This window comes from Equus asinus, chromosome 29 (genome assembly GCF_041296235.1).
Source record: "Equus asinus isolate D_3611 breed Donkey chromosome 29, EquAss-T2T_v2, whole genome shotgun sequence".
NCBI classification, from domain to species: domain Eukaryota; kingdom Metazoa; phylum Chordata; class Mammalia; order Perissodactyla; family Equidae; genus Equus; species Equus asinus.
The window spans coordinates 26,345,923-26,367,072 of record NC_091818.1 but is presented as its reverse complement, the minus strand read 5'-3'; the positions used below and the strand labels follow the sequence as shown (position 1 = coordinate 26,367,072).

At 37.2% G+C, this 21,150-nt stretch overlaps 1 protein-coding gene across 6 annotated transcripts in view; it reads left to right on the top strand.

The window, feature by feature from the left end:
* Positions 1-21,150, top strand: part of SPAG6 (sperm associated antigen 6) — a 65,951-nt gene that overhangs the window by 6,649 nt on the left and 38,152 nt on the right. For 5 of the 6 annotated variants that reach the window (XM_070500950.1, XM_044762297.2, XM_070500948.1 and 2 more), the window contains 2 exons: positions 12,664-12,830; positions 16,592-16,775. In XM_070500950.1, coding sequence (XP_070357051.1) covers positions 12,669-12,830; positions 16,592-16,775 — 346 coding nt within the window. In that variant the 5' untranslated portion in view covers positions 12,664-12,668. Of the gene's footprint in view, positions 1-9,289; positions 9,324-12,663; positions 12,831-16,591; positions 16,776-21,150 lie in introns of all 6 variants that reach the window. The other variant, XM_070500947.1, reaches the window with a different exon arrangement.

The window sequence follows — 21,150 nt, the reverse complement described above, 5'->3', positions numbered from 1 at the left end:
ACACTTAATTTTCCCATAGCTTCTTTAAATGTATCATTTAAGGCATTGTCCATTTCGTTAAATATTTTATATATATATTTATATTGTTATATACATTTTTATGTATATATTTTTATATTCTTTTATTCAACCAATCTTTTTTAACTATTATATGCCAAGGTAGGCCTAGGTATGGAATTTCAGGAAAAAAATTGTTTATACTTCCTTTTATTTCATAAAGTGATTTCCTTTTTACTTTTACTGCCAGGAAACTCAGTACTTTGTTCAGAATTCAATTGCAGCAACTATCCCTAACCTATGTTTCTGATAAAATTATCAGTCTCCCTCTCTACTACATGGCTCCTAATTATTATCTTTGTTTCCATATCTTTTAAAGTAACCTGTCTCAAAAGTTTTTAGAGTAGGTGGAATATGAATAAAATTTAAAAATTTTATCTGAAGATAGATTTTTTCCTTCCATATCCTTTTATCTTTTTTATTTTATTTTTTATTGACGTCATAATAGCTTATAAGATTGTAAAATTTCAGCTGTACATTATTATTTGTCAGTCACTATATATATCTGCCCCCTTACCCCTTATGCACACCCCCAATCCCCTTCCCCTCTGGGAACCAATAATCTGTTCTCTTTGTCCATGCGTTTGTTTATCTTCCACATGTGAGTGAAATCATATGGTGTTTATCTTTCTCTGTCTGGCTCATTTCACTTACCATAATACTCTCAAGGTCGATCCATGTGGTTGCGGATGGGACAATTTCGTCTTTCTTATGGCTGAGTAGTATTCCATTGAATATAGATACCACATCTTCTTTATCCAGTCCTCAGTTGCTGGGCACTTGGGTTGCTCCACATCTTGGCTTTTGTAAATAATGCTGCAGTGAACATAGGGGTGCATAAGTCTCTTTGAATTGTTGATTTCAAGTCATTTAGATAAATACCCAGTAGTGGATAGCTGGGTCGTGTGGTATTTCAATTTTTAATTTTTTGAGAAATCTCCATACTGTTTTCCATAGTGGCTGCACCAGTCTGCATCCCCACTAGCAGTGTATAAGGGTTCCCTTTTCTCCACATCCTCTCCAATGTTTGTTGTTTTTTGTCTTTGTAATTATAGCCTTTCAACAGGTGTTATCTCATTGTAGTTTTGATTTGCATTTCCCTGATAATTAGTGACGTTGAACATCTTTTCATGTGTCTGGTGGCCACCCATATATCTTCTTTGGAAAAGTGTCTGTTCATGTCCTCTGCCCATTTTTTGATCAGGTTGTTTGGCTTTTTGTTGTTGAGTTGTATAAGTTCTTCTCATATTTTGGAGATTAACCCTTCGTCGGATATATGATTTGTAAATATTTTCTCCGAATTGGTGTGTTGTCTTTTCATTTTGTTCATGGCTTCCTTTGCCTTCCAGAAGCTCTTTATTCTGATGAAGTCCCATTTATTTATTTTTTCTTTTGTTTCTCTTGCCTGAGTAGATATGATATTTGAAAAGATCCTTCTAAGACCAATGTCAAAGAGTGCACTACTTCTATTTTCTTCTAGGAGTTTTATGGTTTCACATCTTAGCTTCAAGTCTTTAATCCATTTTGAGTTAATTTTTGTGTATGGTGAAAGATAATGGTCTACTTTCTTTCTTTTGCATGTGGCTGTCTGGTTTTCCCAGCACAGCTTATTGAAGAGACTTTCCTCTCTCCATTGTATGATCTTGGCTCCTTTGTCAAAGATCCATAGATGTGTGGTTTTATTTCTGGGCTTTCAGTTCTGTTCAATTGACCTGTGTGTGTGTTTTTATGTCAGTGCCATGCTGTTTTTATTAGTATAGCTTTGTAGTATATTTTAAAGTCAGGGATTGTGATGCCTCCAGCTTTGTTCTTTTTTCTTAGGATTGCTTTAGCAATTCAGGGTCTTTTGTTGCCCCATATGAATTTTAGGATTCTTTGTTCTATTTCTGTGAAGAGTGTCATTGGGATTCTGATTGGGATTGGATTGAATCTGTAGATTGCTTTAGGTAGTATGGACATTATAACTATGTTTATTCTTCCAATCCATGTGCATGCAATATTTTTCCATTTCTTTATGTCATCATCGATTTCTTTTAATAGTGTCTTATAGTTTTCATTGTTTAGGGCTTTCACCTACTTGGTTAAATTTATTCCTAGATATTTTATTCTTTTTGTTGCAATTGTAAATGAGATTGTATTCTTGAGTTCTCCTTCTGTTAGTTGTTATTAGAGTATAGAGATGCAACTGATATTTGTAAGATGATTTTATACCCTGCAGCTGTGCTATAGTTGTTGATTGTTTCTAATAGTTTTCCAATGGATTCTTTAGGGTTTTCTATACGTAAACTCATGTCGTCTGCAAACACTGAAAGTTTCTCTTCTTCAGTGCCTATTTGGATTCCTTTTATTTCCTTTCTCTTGCCTGATTGCTCTTGCCAAAACCTCCAGTACTGTTAAACAAGAGTGGGCACCCTTGTCTTGTTCCTGTTCTCAGAGGGATGGCTTTCAGTTTTTGCCCGTTGAGTAGGATGTTGGCTGTGGGTTTGTCAAATATGGGCTGTATTATGTTGAGGCACTTTCTGAAGACAGATTTTTTAACTTATTGCCTTCCAAAAATTTCCTCTTCAGATATTACCCATGAAACCGCTTGGAGCAGATAGTCCTTTTAGAACGATCCTATTGTTCTGTATACTGACCCCATCCTGGACATTCCAACCTTCTGCGGTAGATGGATATAATAGGTATATATTGTAAAAGAGAAAGCACATTGACAAAAGAAGACAGGACTAATTGAAAATTTGCAGCTCCCTAGAAGGCTTTCAAATTAAAATAGAATTATATCTATGTGGAGTGATTTTAGGTGAGGGAACAGTTTCAATGGCCCATTTGAGTTCCTTAAAACTTTATGAATTTATGGTACTAGTGACATTTATGAAGCTGACCTCATGTACATAAGAAAAGAACTATGAGGTATATTATCCATTTTGTTTTTATTTTAACTAAAATTTACCTGAAAAGAGAATATTGCTCATTAATTTTCACAATTTGTTTATCATTAAACAAACATTTGAGTGTCCAGGTGCCAGATACATGCTTAGATGCTGACCATGCAAAAATAGAAGGCAAAGACTCTGCCCTTAAGAAGTTTATTTGCTAATGGAGAGTTCGATAAATAAGTAAAAGGCTGTTTGGTAATTGTCTAATATATAGACATACGGAGCAGATATGAAGGGTGCCTAACTCAAGCTTTGGGAATGAAGGGTGCTATTCATGCAAGACTTCTTGGAGGAGGTGTTATCTGTGCTGAATTTCCTAGAGTTAGCCAGATGAAGCAGCAGGAGGAAAAGTGCATTCAGGTAGAGGGAACATTATGTGTAAACCGTAGAGGCAAGAGAAAAGGTGGTACTTGTTAGATAAGGCTGGAGCTTCTTGGGGTAGCAGGGCAAGGGAGAGGAAAGTCAGGGGCTGGAGAGGAAAACAGGCCTAATTTTGAAGGACCTCATCTGAGGTGTAGATCTGTCCTGAAATTGATGGAAGGCCGTTGAAAAGTTTTAATCAGAGGAGTGGTGGGATCCATTTTGTGTTTTAGATTGGTGATTTCACATTAGTGTGGAGAATCAATCGAGGGGGTTACCACAGGATCAGGAAGGGCGGGTGTCCGTTTTGCTGTAGCAGTCATGCTGGAAAGAGGCATGAGGCACCTGTGACTTAGGAAAAGGGGGCAGGGCCAGGGAGGAGACAGACGGGTTCCAGGTGACTCCCAGGCTTCGGGCTGCTTAGGCACATTAGCGCCATTCATTAATGGAGAAAGGGGACAAAAAGCAGAGGGCAACGGCGACTTGGCTCTCCCACTGTTGAGGCTGAGGTGCGTCTGGAATGCCAGGTGCCAGTGACTGTGGTAAGCAGTGTGGACGCGCAGGGCCGGGGTTCAGAAGAGAGATCTTAGCTGGAAACAAAGGTTTGGATGTGTGGAACTTACATGTTCAGTTGAAAACTATACTAAAAGCCCATTTTATATTTCTTCATGTAATTATAAACATGTAAATTCCAATTATTTTATCTAAAGTATAATGTAAATTGAACTTGCCATAACTTTTATGCTTTACATACTCAGTTCAAATCTCACATATAGACAGTGGTAACTGTGACCTCGTCAAGAGTCAGACAGTTGCAGCAGAAGAATGAATAGCATTTCAGTTTAGGACAGTAATCATGGGAGACAGCTAGAGTGATGTTAATGGTAGAATAATGTGAATTCTACAGATGATACCCTTTAGTATGCATTCTAAACCTGGCGCGTAGGCCAGTTTTCATTGGTAAATGGGCTGTGATTGCCATTGGGAAGGAGACCCAGGAGAGCATAGACCCTAGAGCTATAAATATTATCTGCCTCACCGGACTGTAACGCCGATTAATGGGTTAATATCTGGAAGCTTCTTAGGGGAGTGGCTGGCATGTGGTAAATGCTATGTAAGTGTATGTTATATAAGTAAATAAATACATACTGTGTTCCCGCTCCCTCTTAGAAGAATGCTAGCTTCTCAGCGAGAGTCATCTTCCTCTCACCCCTCGCCGCTCAGCAATGACCTAGCAGCTTCACTCACAAACAGCTGAATTCATCGCGAATCCCCAAACAAAAGTCGGAAGATACTACAGTTAATGAGAATAAATTTAAAAGGAGAAAGTAGATAATTCTTGATCATGAGCTTCTTGGATTATTTATCATTATAACTGAATTCTATGTAAAAAGACTATACATACATTTGGTGATTCATTGTGACCCTTTAAATAAGTTATCATACTCTTTATTGTAGGGGGCTTAACACCTAAAGTCATAGTTGACTTTATAGTTCTGGCGGTGAAGAAATATTTCAGAGCAAACAAGGTAAATACGTATGTGATAACATTTATGATTTCTTAATCAAATGCAGGAATAGTGACCAGAGGTATATAATCATAGAGGCTGGACAAGACCAAATCAAGGCCTGAAAATTCTTATTCTAAAAAAATGCAAGGGAGGAACACTTAAATATTTTCAGGTGAAAAATGACCAGTGAAGGAAAATGAGAACGTGTTAGAAGACTCATCAGTGTCATGAAACTTGCTTCAGTAAAAATACAGTCATGTAACTGTAATAACTTACTGCAGAAATAAAAATATTAAGATCTAATAAAGTTGATAAGTGTAGTTGGAGTTAGTCTGGGACAGGAGAACAGGTAGTTTTAGAGTAGTGAAACCCAAGTGGATGGTGGTTTCTAAGCCAACACCACAAATGTTTCAATAAGAGCTAGCTGTGTATTTAGAACTGTGCTAGGCAATTTGAGAAATAGAAAAGAAGTATAAGACATAATCTCTCCTGTAGACATATTTATTATTTTACTCAAGAGATAAGACATTTATTTACATAAAACAAACTAGAGAAACACATGACATGCTATGTCAAGGGTGGCTGCTGTGCTTTGCACAACTCCAGTGGTGCCATTTATGATCTATGTGAGTGGCATCCCCCAGATTTGTGCAGTACACAGCCTGCCCAGCCATACATGGGAGACCTGGAAATTATTCATTCTTCATTTTCGTTTATTTACCTCCCTGAGAATACGTGGTGCAAACAATAAAGCTCTTCATTTCACTTAGAATAACATCACAAAATATTAATTTGACCTATAGCCAAGTTTGATCTGGCCCCAACCAACCTCTCCAGCTTTATCCCTTGCTGTCACCCCTCCCACTTTACGTTTCAGGCCGGTATGAATTTATGATGGCTTCTTCTACAGTCTGCAAAAACCATGCGTCACTTGTCGAAGCCAGAAGCTTGGCGGTATCCCTGATTCCTCCATCTTCTTCACAATAATCAGTTGGTCTCATAAATCTCTCCTTAGACCTCGCTTTTCTCTTTCCCTCTGGCCATGCTGCTCTCCAGGCTGTCCCCCATCCCGTGCAGGTTCTACAGCAGCTTCCTGAGTGGTCTTCCGGCCTCCCGTCTTGTCTCTTATCGTCCTTTCTTCCTCGTGTAATCAGAGTGATCCGTCTTTACAAAGTGCAAATTTGATTCTGTCACTGAGCTGACATTAATGTTCAGATAAAATTCAGAATATTTGAAGTGGTTTATTGGACCTTTCAGGGCTTTTGTCTCATTAATCTCTTAGCTTTCCTTCTCCAAACTCCCTTCTCCCTCTAGGACTGTAGTCATACTGCCTTCTCAGTGTTATCAACATACCAAACTCTTCCATTCCAAGGTTCATTTATACAGTTTCTTCTGGTTGGAGTGCTCTCCAATCCTTCCCCTCTACTCCCTCCAAAGCCTGCAGATCTCGACTCAGTCGTCCCTTCCCCTGGGTTGCCTTCCCTATGTCCCTCGGAGCCTGGGTGGGTGCTCTGCTGTATGTTTGCGGGGCGCCCTCTTTTTCTCCTGTAGTTGCACACCTCATGATATGTTGCATTTGTTTCTCTCTCACAACCCCTTTATGAGTTTCTTGAGGCCAAGGACACTTGTGTGTTCAACACATTGTATATTCTTAATAGATAGTTTTTGAATGAATGTTGAATGAATTATTTGTTCTATAGTAATTCTAAAATATACGGTAGAAAAGGCTCGATCTCTGGGGTCATAGAAGCTTTATTTCTTCATCACAATGAAAGGTACTGATTAATTAATGAGTCATATACACTAATAATAAAATGTTGGTAAAAAATATGATCAACATAGGGAATTGATTCCTTTAGCACTTTTATTTATCAAGTAGTTACTGGTGTTTATTTTTTCTCAATTAATCTTCCTAGCACTTTAGAAATTTTAACTTATTTTAATTCTCACAACAACTTTATGAGATAGTCCTAGAATTTGTCACCATTTTATATATGAGGAAACTGAGACACAGAGATGTGAAGTAACCTCTCTGAGGCCCCACAGCTAGAAAGTGGCAGAACCTAGGTTTGAACCCAATCAGTCTCCCTCCAGATACATGCTTTTAACTATTTTAGTCTGTGGTCTCTCAACAGAGGCAGTCACGTAACAAGTAGTACAAGAGACTCCTCTCGTTTCTAAGGCAGGAAGTGTCTTTTTGGACCCCAAACAGAATGCCTGAGTCAGATGGTAACATCGACAGTCAAAGGCGAATTCTTTGCTGTGTATTGGCTAATTGTTTGAAGAAGTCACTTCTTCTAAAATTTGAATGAACTATAGTAGCAGATTCATAGTAAATGGTCATGTAGAAAGTAGTTTTAGATTAAAAAAACCATATTGTTGGAATTTAAACTTTTGAAGCTTTGCAAATTTTACAACAAGGCTTTAACTTATTTTACAAGTTTATTGATAGTTTTGAATAAAATTGGAAAATAAAAAGTACATATGGTAGAAATCACTTTATTTTAAGTGTAAAAATACAAAGGAAGGCATCGAAGGACACTATCAAGAGAGTGAAAGGACAGCTCACAGAATGGGAGAATATATTTGCAAAGCAAGTATTGGATAAGAGATTAATATTCAGAATATATAAAGAACTCCTACAACTCAACAACAACAAAGAACCCACTTCAAAAATGGCCAAAAGACTTAAATAGATTATATATCTCCTAAAAAGAGACACAAATGGCCAATATAGCACATGAAAAATGCTCAATATCACTAGTCATTAGGGAAAGGCAAATCAAACCACAGTGAGAGACCACTTCACACCCATTACAATGGCTATTATAAAAAACAACAACAAAACATAACAAACTTGGTGAGGATGTGGAGAGTTGGAACCCTTGTGCTTTGCTAGTGGGAATGTAAAATGGTACAGCCACTGTGGAAAACAGTTAGGTGGTTCCTCACAAAGTTAAACAGAGAATTACCATTTGATCCCAGCAATTCCACTCCTAAGTATATACTCAAAAAAATGAAAACAGGGACTCAAATGGATACTTGTATACCAACGTTCATAGCAACGTTGTTCACAATAACCAGAAGTTGGAAACAACACAAATGTCCATCAACAGATGAATGGATAAACAAAATGTGATATATACACACAATGGAATATTATTCAGCCTTAAAAAGGAATGAAATTCTGATACATATTACAGTGGATACATGATATGATGGACAAACCTTGAAAACATTATGCTAAGTGAAATAAGCCAGAAAAAAAGGATGAATATTGTATGATTCCACTTATATGAGGTATCTAAAGTAGACAAATTCTTAGAGACAGAAAGTGGAATAGAGGTTACCAGGGGCTGGGGGCAGGGGAAATGGGGAGTTATTTTTTAATTGGTATAGAGTATCTGTTAGCAATGGTGAAAAAGTTCTGGAAATGATAGTGGTGATGGTTGTACAACATTGTGACTGTACTTAATGCCACTGAATTGTACACCAAAAATGATTAAAATGATAAGTTTTATGTTCTATATATTTACCACAATAAAGATAAAATTTTAAAAAAATTAAAAAACAAAACAAAGAAGGTAAGAGGTAGCCAGGGCAAGCAGAAATCTCTACTGAGACTTCAGTGGACCCAAAGGCCCAGTTTGCAGATACTTGTTTTTAAAAGAACAAAGTTGAGATGTTAAATGTCTTTATGAAACAGCCGATTGAGATAATATGCATATAAATTATAGACATGTAATATGAAAATGAATGGGTCATTTTTTTGTCTTTGGAAATGTCAAACATTTCCTTCCTGACTTATAAATGCAATTGGCCTGCAAAATCAAAGCCATGTGGCCTAGGTTGTGTTGAAAGGAATGAAAGAGTCGTGACTATTTTGAGGCTATTTCATAGTCTCCTCCACTAGATTATTAGTTTCTTGAGAGTAGGAGCTGCCTTAACCCCATGTGTAGTCCTGTCACTTGCCACTTGGTGAACCCTGACGTAATTTTGAATGAATGACTCTGGGCAGGATCACTGAGGTTGCTTTTGGTTTTTGCAGATCTGGATTGCAATATAAGGTCTTAGTGGCAATGTTTCCAGTATGGCACTGGAACAAGAAAAATAGAAAAGGAACTCAACGCTATAATGTTGGGGGAGGGGGAGAATTGTAATGATTTATCCTCTAAGTGAAATTTCGGAAATAGTTTCCCACCATTTTATCAGTTTTTATAGAGTAGACAGAATTGTTTTATAGACATTGGAGTACAATATAGAAGTTATCATTTTGAATATTAGATAGCACATGTTAGCTTCTTTGCTGAAGACCCAGTGAGGTCATTAGCTGCTCGCTAGAGACCTTGTTTATCAGATATTCTGGGAACTATTCATGTTGCTGTAATTTATGGACTCTAAATTTTCATGCATTTGCTCCCTGAGGATCAATCACCATGGATTCGTAATAGACAGGCAGGTAAGGAAAATTTTCTTTTTATGTTATATATGGCTTCTTTTGCCCTTCCTTCTCTCTCTTCTTTCCTTCCTCTCCCTCCCTTTCTTTCTTCCTTCCTTCCTCAGTTCCTCTTGCATCATTATCTGTATTTTTAGGACAAATCTGTAATTAGAATAACAAAGTCTCCATGTTTAATCTGTGTAAGAGATAAAAACATATCCCTGGGGACTGACGATTAGGAAGCATTAAAGAGGCAATTCAAGGACTAAGAATTTGGGGCAATATTTTCTCTGATAAGAATGACCTTATTCAAACAAACGTATTTTAAACTGAAACTTTAGCTTTTACTCTTGTAGGTTCAGAGATTTAAAATTTTTCAAAATTCTCCTTGTGCTACCGCCCGAACTAAGGAATATAGGAAAATTGTGATAGAGCAGCAGCATTCGCATGAAGCCTAACTTGGATATTGAATACAGGAAGAGAAGGAAAGAAATTGTATTTCGTTTTATGGACCTTATTTTTCCTGGGCCAGAGGCAGTAGAAAAATGGAGGAGAAAATACATAAAGCAGAAAGTTCCTTTGAGTATATGGACAAGTGAAATACATTTTTGGGGGTAAAATATTTTACTGCTAAAATTGCAAACTGAAATTTTCCAAAATTGAGAGAATTGTGATATGTTACCTAAATACTGAAACTAGTAGTAAACACTTATAATTAAATTAAATATTATAGACCCGGTAGATGAATTCATTCTTCAAATTCTTAACATAAAAGTTCAAAGTTCTTGAGATTTAATGAAAATATCTAGGTTGAATAACCCACTATGAATTGATTTTCTAAGTATGTTTCAAAAGACAACGAGCCACTGCCTTCCCATAAATATATCAAGTGAGAATAAAAGGAAATATCAGAATCGTTGGGAAAAAATAACATGAAACATAATTGTGATTCTTTTAAAACTATTCTAAGCATACTTATACTTTATATTTTTTGGCTTCATTAATGTATTGTGAAATTTTGAATACATGTCAACAGATTTAACTTTTATTTTTTAGAGTATTGACTTATTTTACTTAAAATGGTACATATTCATTATCAAAAATATCAGATTATATTCAACAATAAAAAGCAACCCAATTCAAAAATGGGCAAAGGACTTGAATAGTCATTTCAACAAAGATGTACAAATGGCCAATAAGCACATAGAAAGACATTCACCATCATTAGTGTTAAGGAAACAAAAATCAAACCACAATGAGATACCACCTCATACTCATTAGGATGGCTATTATTGAAAAAAAAGAAAAAAAAGGAAAATAACAAGTGTTGGTGAGGATGTGGAAAAATTTGAACCCCTGTGCTCTGCTGGTAGAAAAGTAAAATGGTACTGTCTTTGTGGAGAAGTTTAAGGGTTCTTCAATAGTGGTGATGGTTACACACCATTGTAAATGTACGTAATGCCATTGAGTTGTACACAAAAAATGGTCAAAATGGTAATTTTTATATTATGTATATTTCCCCACAATTAAAAGACTTAAAAAAAGTAATAAATACAGCAAACTACAAAGAAGACACCAACAAATTGTTTCAAATCCAAAGTTCTAGAAAGAACTCATGTTATGTTTAGTAGTCATTCTAATACCTTCTTCTGGGCTTTAAACTTTTTGTTGTGAGATATTTCAGAAATTATCTCTATAAAAAATTATGGATAATATAAGCAACACTTAAGAACATAGACACATCGATTTGTTTAACACGAGCTCTGACCTCGGAATGAGTAGGAATGCTGTGTGGCTACAAAGTTAACCCGCCTAAGTGGGATTCAAACTTGCAACAGTGGCCTTATATAAGATGATCTAAACAAGGCAAGTGAGACATAAAAATGGTCACTAAATGCGATGCCACAGGTCACATCACTAAATGTACCCATGATAAGCATCATTATTCTCTGCGTATGTTATTTGGTAGTACTGTTTATCTTATTTTGGTCTAATCCTAAATGTTATTGTAAATGTTTCCCTTTTATTCTATTTCAAATGTTTCTGGATATAACACTATAAAAGAATATTGCTAATATTTGCTTTTATGGATTGCTGGGGCATGTTTTTAAAGAAAAGACGTAATAACATCAAGTTGAATAGCCTGCTGTAAATTAAGTTGATAAAGTCAAGGGACACTTTGTTCCGGTTTGAACTGTCATTACCTTGCTTGTAACCTTAGACTAGAACACCATCATTAAAGCACAAATAGCTGTTGACTGTTTTGCATATTTTATAGCAAGGCAAAGTGAGTATGAAGAGTTAGAATATGCAATAAAATGACCAAATTGCAATTTATTTGTCTCCCTTTCCCCACCTCTTCAATTTTCAATATATATTATTTGTTTAGCAATTATCAATAAAGATTGTCTGAATTTCTAACCCTCTACCATTTATTAGTTGTGTGACAATTTCCTTAACCTTTCTCAGCCTTCATTTCCTTAGCTGTAAAACAGACATAATATTAGGCCTACTTCATAGGTTTGTTATGAGAGTTCAACAAGTTACCATGGAAAACAAGTCCTTAAAACAATGTGTGCATATAATAAGTGCTTGATAGATGCAAGCTACTTCTATTCTTGTTGTTGTGATGATGATATGCCTTCTATGTATTCAACCCTAGAATGAATATTATGAGAGCTAGTAATACAATATACTTCCTTATCTCAAAGAGTTTATTTATTTGGAGATAATGTCAGAAACCTGAATTTGCAGCCCTTTATGAATGTGCGACTCTAGCCAAGTGGCCCTCCTGGCTGCCCCGGCTCTGAGATAGGTCCTGATAAAATGTCTGTCATCAACTCTCAGTTCGGCTGGAATGAGAGGAAAGACCCAATAGTCGGAATCAGAGAAAAAGACAGATGACAGACTTCATTAAGAGGAAAGGACCTGACCTGAGCCCTGAAACATAGGATTTGCAAAGGCTGAGGGGAACCTAGCCCCCAGCACCCCCTCCGCACCCCGACCGTGTGCTAGGTCGGCGCTATCCTACCTGCCTCACAGCCTCTCTCTGCGTCCTCTCCTCGTGACAGCGCAGTTAGGTCCCAGAGCCGGTACTTGCCAGGCAGGGTTTAAACTCCTCTCTAATTCCAAAGCCTTCCTTCTCTCCACGCTGTGACGCTGCTTTGGTAATTGCAGGTTGTATTCTTCTGTGTCTTGGCCAGTTATATGCTGCTAAATATCCCATTAGTTTGTAGTGGATAATTTTTTCGTTTTTACCGGTTTTCCCCCCTGAATTTTCGTATCTGCATATATGCTGAATTGTGTGTTTACCTTTTAATTTAAATTTTGCTGACTTCTCTTCTTTTGTAACTTAACTCAGGTGTCATGTCTTTGCTGAGGCCTCTTCTCTTGGATGTGGTCCCAACAATTCAACAGACGGCTGCGCTGGCGCTCGGAAGGCTGGCTAATTATAATGATGACCTAGCAGAAGCAGTGGTGAAGGGTGACATTCTTCCACAGCTTGTCTATTCATTGGCAGAACAGAACGTAAGAATCTTTTTAAAACAAGTTATAATTGTTTTTGTTTTGGACTTTAAAAAATTTAATAGTTGAGTACAGTTGCAAGCTTGCAGGCAGTAGAATTATTAGGATGTGAATACAACCTTCACTTCTTTGAACCGTGCATGGTAATATCTTTAGGGTATTTACTTTGGGATTGATACGCAGCTTTTCTCCATTACTGTTAATGTAAGGAGAAAACAGATTAAAAATTTTAACGGAATTATATATAATAAAGCAGTATTTCTGTGTTTGGGAATATTAAAGTTACAGGATCAGTCTTAGAAAGCTGATGGAGCTCTAGGCAAATAAAAAGTTGTTGTTAGCAATCTTCATGTACAGGTGAAGTCTGGGTAATGGAAACTGTAAGAAACAGCTTTGAAGCAAGGGGGAGAGAAGCATCCAAAAGTAAGAAGAATGTGTGTAACGGAAGGTTTGATAAAGCATTTTCTACCAAGTATGCAAGCATGTTATCCCTTTAAATGATCATCTAAGGGTGTCCCCATATTCCCCCTCCTATCTGATTCCACTCTAAATTTCCATACAGTGCCACTAACAATAGTTAAGGACCTTCCTGTCGGTAGGGTCTTGGTCTGTTCATTCCATTCTGCTAATTTATCATAACCTAGGGACATATCTTTCTCGACATGTCTTTAAGATTAAATTCCTATTTGTGTAACCTAAGGACCAACAATCCAATTAAAAAATGGGCAAAGAAGTTGAATAGACGTTTATCCAAAGAATATGTGCACATGGCCAACAAACATGAAAAGATGCTCAACAGCATTAGTCACTAGGAATTGCAAATCAAAACCAGGATGAAGGGCTGGCCCAGTGGCTTAGTGGTTGGGTTTGCACACTCCGCTTTGGTGGCCTGGGATTCACGGGTTCAGATCTTGGGTGCAGACCTACACACCACTCTTCATTCCATGATGTGGTGGCATCCCACATATAAAAAAATAGAAGAAGATTTGGACAGATGTTAGTTCAGCGACACTCTTCCTCAAGCAACAAGAGGAGGATTGGTAACTGATGTTAGTGCAGGGCCAATCTTCCTCACCAAAAAACAAACAAACAAAAAACCCCCCCAAAAACCAGGATGAGATACCACTTTGTCTACTAGGATGGCCATAATGAAAAAAAGGAAAATAACATGTGTTAGTGAAGATGTGGAGAAATTGGAACCTTCATACATTCCTGGTAGGAGTGTAAGATGGTACAGCTGCTATGGAAAACAGTTTGGCAGTTCTTCAGTAAGTTAAACATAATTACTATATGACCCAGCAATTCTACTCCTAGTTATATTTCCAAAAGAATTGAAAACAGGTGTTCAAACAAAACTTGTACACAAATGTTCATAGCAGCATTATTCACAATAGCCAAAAGAATGACTAAACAAAATGTTCTATGTCCATTCAATGGAATATTGTCAGTCATAAAAAGGAATGAAGTACCGATACACGCTACAACATGGATGAACCTTGAAAATGTTATGCTAAGAGAAAGAAACCAGACACAAAAGGCTACATGTTGTATGATTCCATTTACATGGAATATCCAGAATATGCAAATCCATAGAGACAGAAGCAGGTTAGTCTTTGCTGGGGGCTAGGGGGAGAGGGGAGCATGAGGAGTGACTCCTTAACACGTACAGGGTTTCTTGTTGGGGTGATGAAAATATTGTGGAACTAGATAGGTGATGGTTGCACAGCATTGTGAATGCACTAAATGCCAGTAAATTATACACGTTGAAATGGTTAAAATGGTAAATTTTATGTTGTGTGTATTTTTACCAGAATTAAAAAAAAATACGCAAATCCTAATTATTTAAAAATGCTTTTATTTTTATAGATTGGAGAGTCATTTACTAACGCTTGTTTTATCTCTACAAGGAGTCACAGAAATTTAATTTTTCTTGTGGGTTTCCTTCTATCATCAGAATACTGTTAGACTTTCTTCTTCCTGGATTCTTAGCTCCTTCCTTTGAGGGCTGGGTCTGTGTTTTGGTATCCCACATAGAGGGTTCTTAATAGAAGTTTTTAAACTGTGAATGAATGTCCACTAGTTGTAAAGGGACAAAAAAGTGTTAGGGCTGAAAGGTGAGGGTTTGAAAGTGAGAATGTGAAGCATTATTCACACGCTTCTGTCTCCTTCACCTGCCAGTCCTTTAACTGGTTTCCCACTGGCGATTTAATCTCTTCTTTATGAGGTACAAAGTCCTCTGGTTTCACTTTTTGCTTTTTCTTTTTAAGGCAAAGGAATGGGAGAGAAGAGAGGAATTCAAGGAAGCAGAAATTAGGAGAAAGGGAAAATGAGATCAGAAAGTGTGAATTATTGGCACTGTAGTTATAAGTGACTATTGACGTCTAATAAATTGTGAATTTGAAAACTCTGCAATATAAAAAGTCCTGTTAGCTTAAGATAATGACAAGAAATGTATCACCATTATTATTCCACAATTATAAGAAAACAATCTATGAAAAGCTACTTGAAAACTCTATTCTAATTTTTATAATAAATTACTACAAATTTATTTGGTTACTGGCATATAAAATTAGACTTTAAAACAAATATTTTAATATCTATATATGTTATTTAAGAAACTAAAGAAATATATCAAATTAAAACATCATTACTAGCAGCATATTTCTTATATCAACGTATGCCAATTTTTGAGATGTATGTTAAAAAATATACTTTATGTGTTTTCTCTCTCCTGTAGCTTTATTGTATCTTAATATTTTAGCCTAAGTAAATGGAATGCTTTCAAAACAGTTGCTGTAGTCACCCAGTCACTTTTTAGTAGTCACTGTAAAGAAATAGAAACTCAGAATCTGAAATAGGGAATTAATTGGGTGCTACTAATAAAAGGAAGAGTTAGGAGACCATTACCGTGTCATTATACTAACCATGAAACAACAGTGAGTGTTATAGCCAAATACTTCCTATACATTTAATCTTTTTAGTTAGGTAAAGAAAAACATGTTAATCTTGCATTTCAGTTTTATTATTTCTTAATCAGATAAAATTTATGTATGGAAAATATCATAAATATGAAGCATTACTTAAGATCACATAATGGTAAGTCATTTGTATTTGCCTTCTTAGAAAAACATTTCTAAGAGGGGATAAATAGCATATCCCATGGATTTGCCAGGAAATGTTTTAAAATGTATCACAAATGCTTCACCTTTATGTTTCTCTGATGATTGGTAAGTGCATCTTGGAACATGGTGGTTATTTCGGGATAACTCGGGACACCGGCAAGGTCAGTTGAGGTCGTGAACGGCCTGCTGTGCTTAGAGACTGAGGGCAAGGCAGCGAGGCGGTCAGCTGACAGAGGGCTTAGTCGCACAGGCTAGCAATCTCAGAGTCCCCATGGCTCAAAGAGATACCTCTCAGTGTAATGCAGATACGGAAAATCTCGTATTTGGTGAACTTGTAGGAAAGTAATGTTTATATTTTATTTTATCCAATTTCCAAATGCATGTTTCAGAGTAAAACACTTGAAAGGTCATTTAAGACTCACATTGTTCTAGTGTAGTGACTGAACAAACGCAATGAGGGAACATAAAAAATCAAAATGAGTTTGCAGGATTTTTCCATCTTTTGTATTTAAAAGCTTTCCATATTTAAAAGTTGAGCTTTATTGATATTAATGTTGTTTTTATGCTAGTTTTGGTCTGTTCTAACTTTCGGTTATGTAAGTGCTCAGTTCACTTTGGGTTTTGTCAATTTTGTCCTTGTAGCGTTTCTACAAGAAAGCAGCTGCCTTTGTGTTACGAGCAGTTGGGAAACACTCTCCTCAACTAGCCCAGGCGATAGTCGATTGTGGAGCGCTGGATACACTGGTGATATGCCTGGAAGATTTTGACCCTGGAGTCAAGGAGGCTGCAGCCTGGGCACTTGGGTATATCGCAAGACACAATGCAGGTAATGGAGCATGTTTTAAAATGCAGTTATTAAAGTTTAGATTTATTAGGCAAATCTGGTTTTGCTTAGTAAACCATAGATAGGGTTTTAAGGATGTTCCTAGTATACATTATGGGAGATAAGTTTTGAATGATGGCCAAGTTGTTTGGATCACATACTCACAAAAAGTCTATACATTTCAGTCTTTATCTTTGTTAGCAGAAGAGAAATTTGAAGACGGAAAGAGAAAGAGAGGGGGGTGATGGTGAGAATGAGCTATTGATTGATTCTCATAGACCTTGGTAAATTGGCTCAGTTAAAAACATTATTCTAGTTTGTCACCCCTCAGGGGACATTGGGTCTTCACTCTCACTCATGATAGGGTGTTCCAAACCAGCCAAGAGCCATAGCATGTGAGTGAGTAAGGTTGAAAAGATATGGACGTGATAACTTTCTAGAACTTATTTGTATTCAGCTCATACTGGGCAGAAAGCAGGAGAAAGAGAAGGAGCACCTTCTGTTATAAACCGAAAGCTCAGTGAAGTCATCAAGAAGGGACCTGGGCTCTTGTGTGAAGGCGGTGCTGACACACCCAATTAGTAAAAAATATACAGGGGACAAATTGCCCCCACCACTTTACAGAAGATGCTAAATAATGTGGATAACATAACAAGAAAATACAGTTTTTAAGCAAACATGTAAAAATGGTAAACTTTGCTAGTAATCAAACAGCTGCATGTTAAAACATCAATGGGAATGTCTTTTCCCACCTATTATTATTTGGGGGGGAAAGAGAGTAAAGCAGAAGAGCCAGGTGGTTAAGAGCACTGTGGCATGAGACAGGGTCTGAGTTTGAGTCCAAGTTCTACCATGTAGTTGCTGTGCGACCTTGGACGTGGCTTTCAAACTTTCTGAACCTTAACTTCCTCCTCCGCAAGAGAGTCAAGAGAGTCATTAAAAGCTGTTGCAGGGCTTTATTGCGAGGATGAGGAGATGACATGTGTGAAGCGCTCAGACCAGTCCCTGGCACGTGGTAAATATTCAATAAATGTAAGACATTAGTATCAATACTGAAGCTGGGAAGGAAAGGATGGTGTGGATGCCCGTTGATGGAGGAACTACAAATTGTACAAACTCGTGGAAAGCAGTTTGACAAAATTAATCTAAGTCATGAAAGAATTCGTGGTTACTCTAAAAAGCCTGCTTTGGGAATTCATCCTGAGGAAAGAATTCTACATAATGAAAAAGCTATATTCATGAAAATGTTATCATAGTATTATTTGTATTACCAAAAATCCTCAAATATTTTGCAGGAATTTAATGGTTAAATTATGGTAGTTTACTTAATGGAATCTCATTCAACAAGTTAAAAAGGTAATTATGAATGCTGCATGGTAACATGGAAAAGTGACTACAATGTCAAAAAAAGACAAAATTGTATACTACAATTATAATAATATAAAAAGTTTTTATGTGGACAGAAATTATAAAGAAATACGTTTGTGTTACTAAGGTGATAGAATTAAGGATATTTTTCCTTCATTTTCCAGATTTTTCAATGTGTATCTGTGTATAAAATAATAGCTACCATTTATTGAGTAACTACTACATGCCTAGCTCTGTGCCATATGCTTCGGATACATTATCTCATTTTGATTGCAGCTACCCTTGTAGTAAGCGTTACTCTCCCTGTTAAGCAGAGGAAGAACGTGGCACTTAGAGAGGATACCTGAAGTTCTGTTAGTGATGGAGCTGGATTTTGAGTCTAAATCTGACTCCGAAGCCCGTGTTAACCGCTGTGCCACACAACTTTATTGAATACTTCTCTAAAGAGTATTGAGAAATTCAAAACAGAAACAGGAAGAGGGACTCCCATGGTTATGTTTAATTCTGTTCTTAAAATGGTGACACTATTAGACACAAAAACAGAAATAAAGTGATATAAAAGTAAATTGAGAAAGAAAACTATTGTCATACTTAGAATGATTCAGAGTTAAAATATTAAAATTATTTCCTTGATATCCAGATTTTGGTTTTCCCGATAGGTTCACCTTAGGACCATTGTTTAATACACGTTGATTGGGAAAATGAAGGCAGTGTTTTAAATCACAAGCTGGTTATCCTGGGGAAACTACGTGAGGATATTTAGGTTGTGTTTTTTTTTTTATGTCAGAGGACTTTATGGCAAACATATCATAACAAGAGTATTTCAAAGTGTGGTGCAAAAGAGTTTTGAGGGACACTAAAATACTCTTGTTACAATATGTTTGCCATAAAGTCCTCTGAGGTGCCCATAGATGACCTCTCCATACCTCCCTTTTGTTGAGTCTAAGGCTAAATCATTATAGTTCATAAGTAGGATCTGTGTTAGGGATTCCATTCCAATTTCTTGCTATAATCTGGCTCCCACATGGAATTCCCACTGTAATTTCAATATTTCACAGTAGATAGGGGCCTGGGACCCAGAAGCTCCCAGAAGAGGTTACTACATAGATTTCTCAGATGGAAAAGGGAATTGTTATCTAGCGAGCAGTAAAAGAAGTCATCGTTCACATCCTGAATATCAGTGAAAATAGAGAATTTACCTCCAAATAACTTGATTTCTTTCTCAGTGATTTCTAAAAATGGAATATATTGAGATTAGTGGGAGGACATTCATTGAGTGTCTTCTTCTTAGTTTTAGTAGCAAAATGTTTGATTAGACAGCTTAAGAAATGTAAACTGTAAAAAGAGATGTAAAAGAAAGAAAGTATACCTTTAAGGGCAATAGAAAGAAAAAGTTTTGTGTATAGGAAACAAAAATAAAATAAGAATACGATTAGTAGAAGAGAGAAATCAATGGGCATTATCTTACTTTTCCTTATTTGCAAAATATAGTTTCTAAAAGTTACTTCTTGTATTGATTTTGAAGCATTTTACACGTAACCAAAGGGAGTTGGGGGCTAACAACCAGAAATTGTAGTGGTGCTTTTTTTTTTAACTCTGTATAAATCGTGTTGCTAAATTTCCATGATTGAATCACCAGTTATTGAATTCTCTTGATAATATGTACCTCTTACTTTGAAGATAAATAAGCTGTTTCTTCATATTTTTTCTTGCTCCTTACTAGAGCCTGAGGTAGAATTCTCCTCAGATTGGCTCTCTCTCTTCTTTCTTCTTGCTACACTCTCCCATGCCGCAGAATTATTCTGTTAACATGTTTGCCTAACCAGTGTCAAATCTCTATTTCCAAGGACTAGTCTTGCTTCTGGAGGGTGTGGCGAGGAGCCTGTGCCAGCTGGAAGGGTGAGGGGTGAGGCAGAAGGAAGCGTGGGGCTCTGTGACTACAGTGTGTCCTCGCAGCCCCCGGGGCGGCCCAGGAGGGGCTGCACTGCTCCAGGCCCTCCCTCCCTGCTCCCTCCGGGCAGCCTCTCTCGAGTGTTGCTGTCGCTGTTGGCAGCACAGCAGCTTTGTGGAGGAGGGCTTCCAGTGACCTGGTGGCGAGCCTGGCTGCAATTAGAGTGCTTGGGACTGAGGGGAAGCAGTGGCCTGGCTGGAAGTGCGAGGAAGGAGCCGCCAGAGAAGTGTTTTGTATGAATGTTCTTCCACATCGGGGCTCAAAAATTAGTTTTAAGTATTTATTTTGGGAGCTTTAGCTAAACATGCTGTCTCTCGTAAACTGTATCTTGTAAACATTTGCTGTCTCACAGTAAACTTTGGCTGTTCTCAAGCCTGACAAAGAGAAGCACATTTGATCAGGTGCTCTACGATGCTTTAATTATTGATATAATCGTCATATTTCGGATGCGGACACTGAAGTGGAGAGGTTAAAGTGTTTCCTCTGGCCAGACAGCAGTTTATGGTGGAACTGCCCGGCATTTCCTCAGAACCTCTCAGAGAGTCTTCCTTTTTGTAGTGTGAGAAAGGAAAGTGTCTGAGAGCTCCTCTTCCTTCGCTTTAAGCTCCTTGTAGTAGCTGAAGGTCTGGCTGGATCCCTCTGTTTTGAATCCCTGCTGGCTGGTTTCCACATGTGTGACTGTTCTTTCTCCTGTAGACCTGATTGAGGTCCTATGACCTAAATCAAACGAGAAGTTTCCATTCCAGCTCAGGGGCAGTCAGGGGAAGAGGTTGCTGCAGCCAGAGATGAGCAGTGCTTCCAGGAACTGGCTGATTTGGACTCTGCAGAAACATTTAATAGATTATATCCTATTTACCAAATAGATGACGTAAGGAAGGAATCCAGACAGGGCCAGCCAGCCTGACCCTTTTCTATCTGGTGTAGAAGGATGAAATGATGAAAGGAGAAAAAAAATTTAAAATTCAGAATTTTTGCAAATATTCTTCTCATGCCACGCATATATAAATACCAACAGCCTAAGCCATGTGGAACAGGCTCAGGAAGCAGCAGTTAACCTTT